The sequence below is a fragment of the Triticum urartu genome, chromosome 3A (assembly GCF_056163025.1).
Source record: "Triticum urartu cultivar PI428250 chromosome 3A, HENAU_Tu73, whole genome shotgun sequence".
Lineage (NCBI taxonomy): Eukaryota > Viridiplantae > Streptophyta > Magnoliopsida > Poales > Poaceae > Triticum > Triticum urartu.
In genome coordinates, this window is record NC_141875.1 from 702,319,539 (window position 1) to 702,332,828 (window position 13,290).

The 13,290-nt window shown below is 46.8% G+C and overlaps 1 protein-coding gene and 2 long non-coding RNA genes across 3 annotated transcripts; all 3 read left to right on the forward strand.

The window, feature by feature from the left end:
• The first annotated feature begins 256 nt into the window (after positions 1–256).
• On the forward strand, positions 257–1,401 carry LOC147981870 (uncharacterized). The gene is made up of 3 exons (XR_015599949.1): positions 257–441; positions 538–631; positions 769–1,401. It is a non-coding gene; the product is annotated as an uncharacterized LOC147981870 (long non-coding RNA).
• An 871-nt stretch (positions 1,402–2,272) lies between these two features.
• Positions 2,273–9,520, forward strand: LOC147981871 (uncharacterized). Its single transcript, XR_015599950.1, has 5 exons — positions 2,273–2,453; positions 2,585–2,687; positions 3,251–3,400; positions 3,760–3,852; positions 9,145–9,520. It is a non-coding gene; the product is annotated as an uncharacterized LOC147981871 (long non-coding RNA).
• Positions 5,190–6,775, forward strand: LOC147981872 (uncharacterized). The gene is made up of 2 exons (XM_087545767.1): positions 5,190–5,790; positions 6,588–6,775. The coding sequence occupies exons 1-2, from the start codon at positions 5,190–5,192 to the stop codon at positions 6,773–6,775; spliced, it is 789 nt and encodes a 262-aa protein (XP_087401893.1).
• Positions 9,521–13,290: the final 3,770 nt, after the last annotated feature.

Sequence of the window (13,290 nt, forward strand, 5' to 3'; positions counted from 1 at the left end):
TGCCAACGAGATTAGATCAATATATGTACTCGGTCCCCCTATACACAAATCCTGGCTCCGCCACTGGTTGTTTGCCGCCGTGCACCTACTCCGTCGTCATGGGTTGTCACCGTGCTCCCCTCCTCTACACGTCATCGCCTGAAGGTCACCGTTGCCGCCGCCGATTTGCTCCCCATCCCCCTCCACGGTCGGGCCGTCGCAGTCACAGAGGCAAGAGGGGGAAGTTGTGCTCTTGCCTGGCGGCCAGAGGAGGAGGAGCTAATTGCATTGGTCCCACTCTGTCAGCTGCTGATTTGATGCTATTTTTGGTGCAGCTCTTCTGACGTGCCGCCTGCAGTTGCTTCGCTGGGTGGATTATGTGTACTCGCCCTCCTGCTCGCTTGCTTCTCCGCCGCTCTCACTTATGGATCTTGCCTCGTCCGCTCTGTGCCTGCCATGGAGGTAATACTGGTGCCATCTTTGTCCGAGTTCTTGGCTATTTGCAAATATTTTTGGCGGTGCTCTTCTCTGGACTTAGCTTCGCCACCTATTTTGCAGTTCATGGTGAAGTGAAGTGAGCACACAGATCGTCCCTGTTTCTTGATAGTGTGGTTGCTGGTGCTTTGGATTGCTTTCGCCCTTCGGTGTTCAGGTGCGATTCCTCTCGCTTTAATCATGCACATGAGTGTCCTTTTCCTTCTGTTCCAGGAGTTCCTTTCTCCATGCACTATTGTTCGCAACCTGTTTGTGTTTATGCTCCACGGCCTAAACCTGTCTTATTTTCATCAGTGAAGTTGCTGCTATGATCGTCTTTGCTTCTCGTTGCTAATTGGCTTTCTGGAGTACCTCGTGTTTCCAGATCAGGTACACACCTATAAGAATCACAACACGGTTTATTCTGTCGTTCTCCCTTTCACATCTTGATGTTGCTGTTACTGTGCGAAACTACGATTTCGTTCGTTAGCATTATCATTACATGCGCACGATATGAGTTCTACTGATCCTGGTGCGGATCGTGCCACTGCGCGTGAACGTTCTGTTGCTCGGCGACGCAGCAGGGTGTCAGGGCGTATTGCATTGTTTCAGGGTTCGTCCTTATTTCGTTTGGTACTCTATCCTTACTGTTTGCTCTTGCACGCTTAGACCATCTATGAAAATTGTGAACGACATTCCTTTTGGTTGGTTCAAGATCCATTTAGTGGTGCACGTTCTTCTTCGTCTGCTCCTGGGAACACGCCATTTGTAGGTGTGTGTCCTGCAGTTGGAACTTGGATGTTATATAATTCATCTCTGATCGATTAGGAACAGTCTTAGCATCACTTCCAACATAGGTGACGGTTACTTCCCAGTTGTTTCAGCCGCTTACAGTAGCATTAGGCGTGAACAGCGAATGCGAAAGAGGAAGATGCGTAAATGGACCTCCGCAGGTGTGTTATCATTTTGTTGGCTTTGCACATCCTTGACCAACATCAACTACCTCTGTCTAACTGATAAATAAAACTATTTCTTCGTTTCAAGGATACCCGTACTGTACTGCATCTGCCAAGAGCTCTCTATTCTCTACAGAGTACACAGGATTCTTAAAAGGTACAAGAACGAGCCAAAGTAGAACACACTAAGTATTTTGTGTATGCCTCTGACGCATTCTTCTCTGCAGCCACACATAGGAAGAGATCGTATCATGGTGCGCCTGAATATTGGTACCAATTCTGTGGCGCCGTGTTTTGGTTCCATGAGAGATGCAAGGCTGAAAGCTCCATAGCTGACCGTCGTGTCCTATACAGCTTGTGCTGCAGGGGTGGTAAGGTAAAGCTGCCACCGTATAAAAATCCGCCGCCTTTCCTATCAGAGCTACTTAAATTTAATGGTGACTCGCAGTCCAAATACTTCTTGGATAGAATCAGGCAATATACTCTGTTTGCTTTCACTTCCATGGGAGCCGATATTAACCAACACATAAACTGGGGTGGTGGTCCATATGTATTTAAAGTTCATGGTCAAGTACATAACCCGTATAGGGTCACTTTTGCCAAATACAGGTGCTACTCCCAAATTTGCTGAATTGTACATTCATGACACACATAATGAGGTTAGCAACATAACTAATGCCGTGATGTCTGAAGATGGTGAACAAGAAAGTGGTATTGATAGAGCGATAACTGATGGTCTAATGAAGATGCTTGATGAATATAACCCTCTTGTGAAAACATTTAGGGTAGCTCTTTGCTGGGTGTGTGTTGCGGTGTCGACTGAATAATAATCTTCTCCTCATGCTTTTTTAGGCCCTATATCGGCTTATTTTGTTGCGGCAGTGGTGTTGAGGGGGGCGCTAGATCTCGATTGTCTATGTCGCCTAGGCTGTAGAGCTTTTGGTTAGGGCGCGTAATCGAACTTTCTGCGCTTATCCAGCCGAGGCCCAGTCTCCATGAACCACCACCAAGGTAGCCGAGGGCGATGTAATTTTGCCTATTCAGGTATGGGGATCATGCGTGCCTACTTGTCCAGTTAAGAGTTCAATTTCAGAGGTTTATTCATAGACCTAACTTTGTTGTCATAGGCCCTGTGGTTCTTGATTTGTATGTCAGTTGTTCTTTATTATATACAGATTGTGGAAGATGAGCCTATCCTTGAGGATGATGATGATGACGACGACGATGAAGACGATGATGATGATGAGGAGGATGAAAAAGATAACAATGATATTGAGGGTATGTTGAAATTTTGTGGTTACTTTTGTTCAGTTCAAGTAGCCACTTAGCTAGAGATCTGCCTATTTTTTATCTTAATGCTGCCTTCTAACATAAATTTAAACATCTGAAGTTATTGCCCGTACCAAAATTTAAATTAAACTTTGCTTATTCGACTGCTGAATTGGAGGTATATTCTTGAAATTATCAATCTTAGTCCTCTACCTTCTTGTAGAGGCTTATGATCATTTCCACCTAATTAAGCTAGCTATTCCATTTCAGATGATAATAGAAGGTTATGTTCTCTTTTATAGATACTACATTGTTGTTAACTCTTGGTTGTGATAGTCTGAAAAAACCTGAATCTTATCTGTACTGTTGTTGGGTTTATCAAACGTTAATAGATATTTTCCTCTTTTCTTACTGAACACAACCAATCAATATCAATGATGGGATTATACATGCCGGTGGTTTCAAACATTTCCAGAGAACAAAACAAAATTTCCCCGTCACATTTTAAAATACGTTTTTCCATGTTCTAATCAGTGTAATTTCAATTCCTGTATTTACACTGTTTGTTGCAGACACATCCCATCACTGAAGTCAGAAAGTATTATTTGGTTTCTGATTTGGCTACGGGATAAGGAGTGGACTATCTTGATGCCTATTCAGAATTTAGACCGGTGACTGGAGATGGGGAGTGTTTCTACAGGAGCTTCATATTTTCCTACCTGGTAATCAACTAATTGTTCTCCTCTCTTTTCCTTAGTATAGGATGTAGGTTTAATTAATTTGCTCTGTTTATTGCCTTATCAGCAGGATAGTTGGGCTGTTGTTCTTCCTAAGTGTTTGAAATGCTATAATCTGGTAATACTAGGGGGTTGTACACAACCTAATGTCCACGAGAAGCTGTTGCCCCTCTTTGTGAATGCAGTTGTCACATAAATGCCTAGGCAGTACATACTTATATAATCTTCGTGACTTAGTTTTTTTTGGAACTGGTGATCCTTTTGGCTATGAATCTTAGACCTTTTGCATAACATCGGGGTTGCAACTTTGGATTAGTACTAATGACAGTGTTTGTTTCATTCAGGTTCTTGCAATTCCAACAGTACCATTGACCATGTCTGCAAGTCTATTATTCGGTAGCGTTACTGGTACTATTATGGTTTCAATCAGTGGGACAGTAAGTAACTTCAACATGAAGAACATTTCTGTTTTAATTTCGCTGTTATGTATTTTCTCATTGAACTTTGTTGATTGTATAGCTAGCTAAAGCTGTGGCCTTTCTCGTCGCTGGATACTTTGCTAGAGCGTATTCTTAAGAAGTTTCTGGCAATTTATAAAGCAATAGGTGAAAATGGATTCAAGGTTGTGGCCCTGCTTTGTTTGAGTCCCCTATTACCTTTCTCCATTGGGAACTACCTGTAAGGCTTGACTTCAGTCAAGTTCTTACCCCACGTGTTGGGCAAGTTAGTTTCTACCTCCCCCAACACTTCCTCATTTTATTTTGGCATTCTCCCATAATCTAACAGAAATAATTAGGTACATATTCCTGCAGACAGAAAAGTTAAGTTCAGTCTTATTACTTCTATCCCATAGAGCACACTACATCCATTGAGAAATTTAGCTGTCCCTAGCGACCCGTTTGTTAGAGTTATATTGGTGATGGCCTTTGGCCTTTTGTATTCTAGCCTTTTGGCATCCTCTTGTACATATATATGATGGCTTTGGCCTTCTAGTAATACATGTTGCATAATCATAACATGGTAACAGAGCTTAGGTTCCTCTTCCGACGCCACAACTCGTCTTCGATCTGAATTTTTTTTCTCTCCAATCTGTTCCCGTTCTTGGTGAGATCGTGCTTGCTGGATCATTTCCGATTGATCCAAGCCGCTGTGCTTGTGGTTCCCCGGCGTTCGGCTGTCTCCTGGACATATCCCACGTCTTCCTCCTGCAACTCTCGTCCCGCTGGCTCCGGTCGCTGCTGCCAGCTCTTCGTCTTCAAGCTCCGGTCGCCGCAGCCTGATCAAATTTCGCCCCTGCCACCGGTCTTCCCCGATTGACTCCCCAGACGCTGGTCTTCCCGCCAGGTCGCGCCGGTCGCCGCCCGCATCATCCCACCGGCTGTCTTCCTCGCAGGTCGCCACCGAGGAGGGCTGCCTCAGCCGCCGATTCCTGCTGCCAGACGCCAATTTCAAGGTCGGGCCGCCGCCATCACGCCTCTGGCTGGCGCTCGAGTTCCAGCCATCGGCCTTCGGCTCTCTGAGGTTGGGCCGCCGACGCCCAGATCGGGAAGCACTGTTTTGGCCGCCCTCGATCCTGGCGCTGTCCGTGCGTGCGCCCTGGCCCTGGCCACCGCTGCTGCTTCTGGTTCGGCTCGCTGGCTGCGTGCCTCGCGCGTGAGCGCTGGCTGCTGCTGCTTCGTTCGGCCCGCAGAGATCACGTTGACCCCTTTTGGGCTGATTCCGTTGGTTATCTTCTAGTGTTAAAAAAAGAGAGAAAAAAGAGAGAAAGAGAGACATGTCGTCTTCGTCGGGCCTGCATTTCTGTCGCTGCCCACAGACTACCGACGGTGTTCCATATATTGATCTCGTCTCGCATATGCACCGCCGCTCGGTGCTTGGTGCTGGTCCGCCTCTGATGTTATCCTCTATGGCGTCTTCAGCAGGCTGTGATGGTCGTTATACGTCGACTCCTCTCACGGCTTCCGCGCGCGGCGGTGACCGCTCTACGTCGACTCCTCTTACGGCTTTCGCCCGCGGTGGTGACCGCTCTACGTCGACTCCTCTCGCGGCTTCCGCCCGCGGCGGTGACCACTCTTCGTCGACTCCTCTCGCGGCTTTCGCGCACGCCGGTGGCCGCTCTACATCGGCTCCTCTCGCGGCTTCCACGCTCGCCAGTGACCACTCTTCGTCGAGTCTACACACGGCTTTCACGGGTGGTGGTGACTGCTCATCGTTGGCAGGTGTTTCTACCTCGACCTCTTCCGCACCGTCCCTGTCTGCGCGTGAGATTGCGCAGCTGCGATGCCTGCTTGCTACTTGGGATTCTTCACCGACGGGTTTTGCAGGTTTTGTGGCTGACCCTTCTGGCACCGAGAAACCATCTTCTACCCATTCAGGTACATCCCCATGGATTCTTGATACCGGAGCATCTTTTCATATGACTTACGATTCTTCCACTTTGACCTCCATTGGACCTGTCGAGTCTCCTGTTCGTGTTCTTACGGCTGACGGCACTCCCCTCCCTGTAGCTAGTCGAGGCACTCTTAGCACTTCTTCATTTCATGTTCCCTCTGTAGCTTATGTTCCCCGACTTACCATGCAGCTCATATCTGGTGGTCAGATTGTTGATTCTAGTTGTAGGGTTATTCTCGACTTTGATTCGTGTTCTGTTCAGGATCGTTGCACGGGCGCTCTGCTTGGTGCTGGCCCTCGACGCTCTGATGGTCTCTGGGAGCTTGACTGGCTTCGTCTTCCCTCCGCTGCCACTGCCGCCAGTCTCATCACCCCTGTTGCTGCAGCTACCAGCTCTTTTCAACAGTGGCATCATCGTCTTGGCCATTTATGCGGTTCTCGTCTCTCGTCTTTGGTTCATCGTGGTGTTCTGGGTTCTGTCTCTGGTAACGCTTCATTGGATTGTCTGGGTTGCAGGCTTGGTAAGCAGATTCAACTCCCCTATCCTCATAGTGAGTCAGTGTCCGAGCGCCCCTTTGATCTCATTCACTCTGATGTTTGGGTCCGGCTCCCTTCGCTTCGAAAGGGGGTCATTGCTACTACATTATCTTTATAGATGATTTTTCCCGGTACACTTGGATCTACTTTATGTCTTCTCGTAGTGAGGTCTTGTCTATATACAAAAAATTTGCTGCCATGGTTCGTACCCAGTTTTCCACTCCTATTCGTGTTTTTCGTGCAGATTCAGCTGGTGAGTATATCTCACATGCGCTGCGAGAATTCCTTGCTGAGCAAGGTACTCTTGCTCAGTTCTCTTGTCCTGGTGCTCATGCTCAGAATGGTGTGGCTGAGCGCAAGCATCGTCACCTTCTTAAGACGGCGCGTGCGATGATGATCGCCGCCTCTCTTCCGCCTCACTTCTGGGCTTAGGTTGTCACCACTTCCACCTATCTCATCAACATCCAGCCATCTGCTGCTCTACAGGGTGGTATTCCTCTTGAGCGTCTCTCTGGTCGTTCTCCTGATTATTCGACGCTTCGTTTGTTTGGTTGTGTTTGCTACGTTTTACTTGCTCCTCGTGAACGCACCAAACTGACCGTTCAGTCTGTTGAGTGTGTCTTTCTCGGATACAGTGATGAGCATAAGGGCTATCGATGTTGGGATCCTGTCGGTCGCCGGATGCGTATTTCTAGGGATGTCACTTTTGATGAGTCTTGTCCCTTCTACCCGCGTCCATCCTCCTCGGCCTTTTCCACGGAGGACATCTCTTTTCTTATGTTTCCGGATACACCTCCCTCTGTGCCCAATATTCCTACTCCTCGCCCCGCTGTCGCAGATCCGACACCGTCTTCTCCTATGGTTTCTTCTCCTCCCTCATCGCATGACTCTCCACCTTCATCACCGGTACCTTCCTCTTCTCCACCTTCATCACTGATACATTCCCCGTCTCCATCTCCAGTGATTCCACCTCTCCCGTCATTTCCTTTCCATTACACTCGTCGTCGACGTGTTGTGGATGAGTCTACTGATGTGCGCACTACTTCTGGTGTGTCGTCTTCCTCGTCTCAACCGACTTATGGTCTTCGTTCTCGGCCTTGTCCGCCCCCTGACCGATATTCTCCTTCTCGCTATGGTCTTTCGACCATTGTTGAGCCGACTTCTTATCGAGATGCTATTATCCATCCTGAATGGCAGTTTGCCATGGCAAAGGAGATTGCTGCCCTTGAGCGTAACGACACATGGGATCTAGTTTCTCTTCCTCCCCATGTTCGCCCCATCACTTGTAAGTGGGTTTATAAGATTAAGACTCGCTCTGATGGTTCTCTTGAGCGTTATAAAGCTCGTCTCGTAGCTCGTGGCTTTCAGCAAGTGCATGGTCATGATTATGATGAGACTTTTGCTCCTGTGGCCCACATGACCACTGTCCGCACACTTCTTGCCGTGGCCTCTGTCCGCCACTGGTCCGTGTCTCAGCTTGATGTTAAGAATGCATTTCTCAATGGTGAGTTGCGTGAGGAAGTTTATATGCAGCCACCACCTGGGTATTCAGTTCCTGATGGCATGGTTTGCCGCCTTCGTCGCTCTCTTTATGGCCTTAAGCAAGCCCCCCGTGCTTGGTTTGAGCGTTTTGCCTCTGTGGTCACTACAGCTGGTTTTTCGCCAAGTGTTCATGATCCAGCGTTGTTTGTCCACCTTTCTTCTCGTGGTCGTACTCTTCTTCTTCTATATGTTGATGACATGATCATCACTGGTGATGATTCTGAGCACATTGCCTTTGTCAAGGCCCGTCTCAGTGAGCAGTTTCTTATGTCTGATCTTGGTCCTCTCCGTTACTTTCTTGGGATTGAGGTTTCCTCCACCTCTGATGCCTTTTTTATTTCCCAAGAAAAGTATATCCAAGATCTTCTTACTCGTGCGGCTCTTAGTGACGAGCGCACTGTTGAGACTCCTATGGAGCTCAATGTTAACCTTCGCGCTTCTGATGGTGAGCTCTTGTCTATCTTGCTGTTACTCGTCCAGATATCTCCTACCCTGTCCATATTCTGAGTCAGTGTGTTTCCGCTCCCACTTCAGTTCACTATAGTCACCTTCTTCGTGTTCTACGATATCATCGTGGCACGATCTCCCATCGTCTGTTTTTTCCCCGTTCCAGCTCGCTACAGCTCCAGACCTATTCGGATGCTACGTGGGCCAGTGATCCTTCGGATCATCGTTCACTTTCTGCTTACTGTGTTTTTCTTGGTGGTTCTCTCATTGCCTGGAAGACAAAGAAACAGACTGCAGTGTCCCTTTCGAGTGCAGAGGCCAAGTTGAGAGCTATGGCTCTTCTGACGGCAGAGGTGACTTGGCTACGATGGTTACTGAAGGATTTTGGTGTTCCTGGTACTACACCTACCACCCTCTTATCTGACAGTACAGGCGCCATCAGTATTGCGCGGGACCCTGTGAAGCATGAGCTTACCAAGCATATTGGCGTTGATGCTTTTTATGTGTGTGCTGCTGTGCAGGATCATGTTATTGCTCTTCAGTATGTGCCTTCCGAGTTACAGTTAGCGGACTTCTTCACGAAGGCCCAGACTAGAGCGCAACATAGATTTCACCTCTCCAAACTCAGTGTTGTAGATCCACCATGAGTTTGAGGGGGGGGGGGGTGTTAGAGTTATATTGGTGATGGCCTTTGGCCTTTTGTATTCTAGCCTTTTGGCATCCTCTTATACATATATATATGATGGCTTTGGCCTTCTAGTAATACATGTTGCATAATCATAACACCGTTAACTTAATAGTTTTATCTGCAGGATTCATGATGCAGTGTAGTAATGTTATGCTGGACGCATGCGATTTACAAAATCAAAGGAGTAGCAAATATCATATACCTGGTTAAGGGACTGGCTGGTTTCTGATCCACTGCAAATTGAGCATTCTTTTGTGAAGGAATGTTACACTGAAAAAGTTGTCATCAGTATATATCTTTTCTATGAAGCACTGTTACCTCAGATATTGCTTTTGTACACATGCAGTTGACTGGGCATGCTTCCAGGACATAGTCTTATGTTTGTGCTGGTGCATTTGGGAGAGCTATAATTTTAAGTTTGTAAACCGTCGATCTTTTCTTTGCAAACTTGCTTTTGTTGCTGCATCAATGATACTGCTCTAATGTACTCGTTCAAGCCATCAAGCTCTTTTCATCTAAGTTGTTAATAAGAATGGCTTACATACTGTATGTGTTCTCTACTTCTCTTTTATAGAATAGTACTAGCTCATAAGAGCCGTGTCCATCCCATGGATATGGGGGTCTCTCACAGCATGGTGATGGTATCTTCTTTCTAATGAAGTGTCCAGAATGGAATAACACTTGTATATATCAAATGTGGACATTGTTTTGGGATACAAAGAAGGAACAAATGGAAGGATAAGGATTTCCATTATACTTCATCAGTTCTTATCTCTATTTTATGTACGGGTAGCATGCAGAGCTTAAAAGTCTCATATAAACTTGCTGCATCGAAGCAGAACAAATTTATGAAAGATAAATTGTGGTTCGTCGAAGCCAGCTATTACATTTCTGCTGGCTTGCATGCATGTCATTTTGATGCAAATCCTTCCCGTTTAATCGGTACTTGAATTCCTTGGTAGACTCTTAAAGGATGCTGTTTGAAACAATGTGATTTCAGAACGTAGAACACAGGGCAAGATTTGGAATCAGTAAACAGAGTACTGAACCACCTACACTGAGCATCAGCAACGTGTACCACTGTAATCATGTAATCATTGTTTTCATGGTCTTCTACGGCGTTTTGGCTCCTAGGTGCATATGCACCCATTGTCGAAATACACATTTCGAAAAGTTGAAAAATTCAGAACAAAAATCCCACGTGTATATCCGGACATTTTATGGGCGTTCACAAGGTTTCGGCGAAAAACGACGTTTTTTATGGCTTGTGTAAAAAAGATAAAGAAATGCCTCGTGAATAGTTAGAATGAAGCATCAGAAATTGTCTTTTTTACACAAGCCACAAAAAACCTCGTTTTTCACTGAAACCTTGTGCACGCACATAAAATGTCCGGATATACACGCAGGATTTTTGTTCCGAATTTTTCAACTTTTCGAAATGTGTATTTTGACAATGGGTGCATATGCACCTAGGAGCCAAAGGCAATTACCGCAGAATGAACCCATAACGTGTATTACTTCATATAGTGCATTTGATTCTTTGATATACCATCTGTATACGTTCCTATGTATGGATTACCCTTCATATAATTTGATGATATACTATTTGTATAAGTTCCCAGATGACCTTATTTCTTTGCCTAATTTACTTGCTGGTGATTGCATAAAGAAATTGTGAGACATTTAATCTGCTCATGAGCTAATGTTCACGTACAAAACGCAGTGGCCGAACCATGTGCATAGCCAGGCCGGGAGCGCACAGGCCCGCCTCAGGTGGCGCCCCAGCCTCTAGTTACGTATAGACCTGTGGGGGCGAATGCCCCCACTCGTTTTTTCGGCCCTTTTAGACCAGGCCCAGACTTTACAGCTCTGCCCCCGCTCAGCCCAGAGAATTTGCCCCCACTCCTCTTTTTCTCTGTTATAAAAACGCATGCTCATCAGCCCATCTGCATAGCTTAGCCCAGCAGCCCATTAAAGAGAATACGAGGAGCCTGCCGCTTCCCTGTTTCCACATCACGTCACGTACACACACACATTCGCATCTCAAACTCCTCTACGCTGAAGCCGCCTCTGCACGATCTGTTGCCTGCTGGACGCGCCGAAGCCGCCGAAGCCTGCAGGTTGCGGTGTACACTGCAGCACCTACACGACGCCCCTCCGGCGGCTAGCCTAGATCTCAACTGGTTCACGCAGCACGTCGGCCGCCGTCCGGCTCGCCGTCCCCATGAAAAAAGTTGTGCGTAGTGCGCCTGATCAATCAAGGTAAGCCCTAGGTTCAGTTCTCTCCTTTTTCTTCTTCTCTAATTTCCAGATTGTTATTCTATTATGATCTCCCATGTTAAAAGGGCATCGAATCATATCAAATATCTATTCTGATCTCCATGTTAAAAGGGTAGCCAATAATATTCATAATGAGGTGATAGTTGAACGCGTTCATGTGAAAAATCGATGTGGATGAACAAAAGGAGGTAATGCCGTGAAGCTTATTTTTTGATCTATAAAATAAATGGTTTCATTCTCTCTGTATTTAAACATGTTTCTTTTTCAGGCAGCTTGAAGGCTAGAAATCAGGGGCGTATCAACAAAAAAGAATGCCATATTGATATTTCTCAAGTTAGTTATTGTGCCTTAAGCAGTTAGTTTACTTTTACTTTGGCAATGAACTTGTCATAAATTATGTGTGTGATGACATTATATTATCGTATAAGAAAAATATATGACTTAGCTTCTTACACGCTATACGTATGCTTGTGTGGTTGGTTTTTAAAAAATGATCTAGCCATTAGTTCGTATACACATCTTTGGGAAAGAAATTAGTATAGATGTTTGCCCCCTCTCGTATTTCATCCTGGCTCCGCCCCTGGGCTGATATTGAGACCCCCAATCCTGATGGTGAGGTCGCGACGGCGGAGCCCAGCCGGAGCACGTTCTAGGCACTGAAGGAAGGACTCGTCGCGTCGTTCCTCAGAAACCCTAACGGTGCCCGTGTCAGTGACGTTGACGTCACGGTGGGGAAGCCTCCAAACGGTATTGTTGGCGGCGGCGACCCCAACGTCATGGTAGAGAAGCCTGGTCGTAGCTCTGGTGGTGGCCGGGACGCCGACGCCGATGCCGACGCCGCGGCAACGAAGCCTTTCCGGCGTACCTGGCGCAACTACCTGTGTATACTTGTGCAGCGCGATGGCCTACGACTTTTTCATTGTCTCCGGGGTTTTCGTTACAATCAATGAACATCAGATCGGCTACACGATGTGCGTCGCTGGGTGGATTGGTGTGGGTGTAGGAATAATTTTGACACTTTTTTGCTTTGCCTTCGCAGATATAGTCGTCTGAATTCGGCTCTCACCGATGTATATGTATCCCATGCCCCGTATTTTCCGAATCCTACGTCGTGGTAAACAGCATTGTACTTTATATGTGTCTATTACCATATCCACACGCAATAAAGGTTGTTCATTGGTTTTGTGGCGGTTTTTATTGCCATCGCTGCCACATGTCATTGCCGGACTTGAGGATTTGCCATTGCTTGATTGGGCTTTGTGATTCAATTGAGAGGCCCGCCGTTGGTGGAGTCGAAGTTGTTGTGGCGCGTTGACGGGGGGCAGTCCCATACTCCTCGCATCCAGGAACCGCTGCTTGCCGTCGACATCGTTGAGGGCAAGTACATTGGTTTAGACGGCAACAGTCTGCAATACATACCCACGTCATCTATAGATAGTGTTGTTAGGAAATAATTGAGTGTTCTATTTAGGCTAAGTAGGCAGTTAGGATTGTGTTAGTAACAACTGATAGCAATTGCCTTATCTTAGCGTTGTCCAAACGCCAAACACCCCGAACAGGCGTCTGTGCCTCTTCGAAGGGATGTGAGCTCTCGAACCGACAATGTAAACACGCCTGTTTAGATGCTTTATAAGGCCTGAACAGTACATCAATGAAATCACACTTTTCACTTCAATCTTTTTATTTCTTCTCACGTTATCAGCACACATGCTCTGAAACAGAGCGAATAGGCACAGGAGAAGTACAGAGAAAACATGTGAGAAAATATGGCAACTTTGCGGGAACTAGCATTTGCCTTTGCAAGACTTGTCGCAAGACGCCATCACCCCAGGTTTGCTAGCCGGAACTTCGGCATTGCTGCTTACCGTCGCCAGGCGTTTGGCACTCGCCGTCATGGTCGCCCGGACAAGAACGGTGGCCGCCGCCGCTGGGTGTCCCGACGCCGCTACGGCCCTGATGGTGGCCTCCGCCATTGCAACCGCTGGGTGCA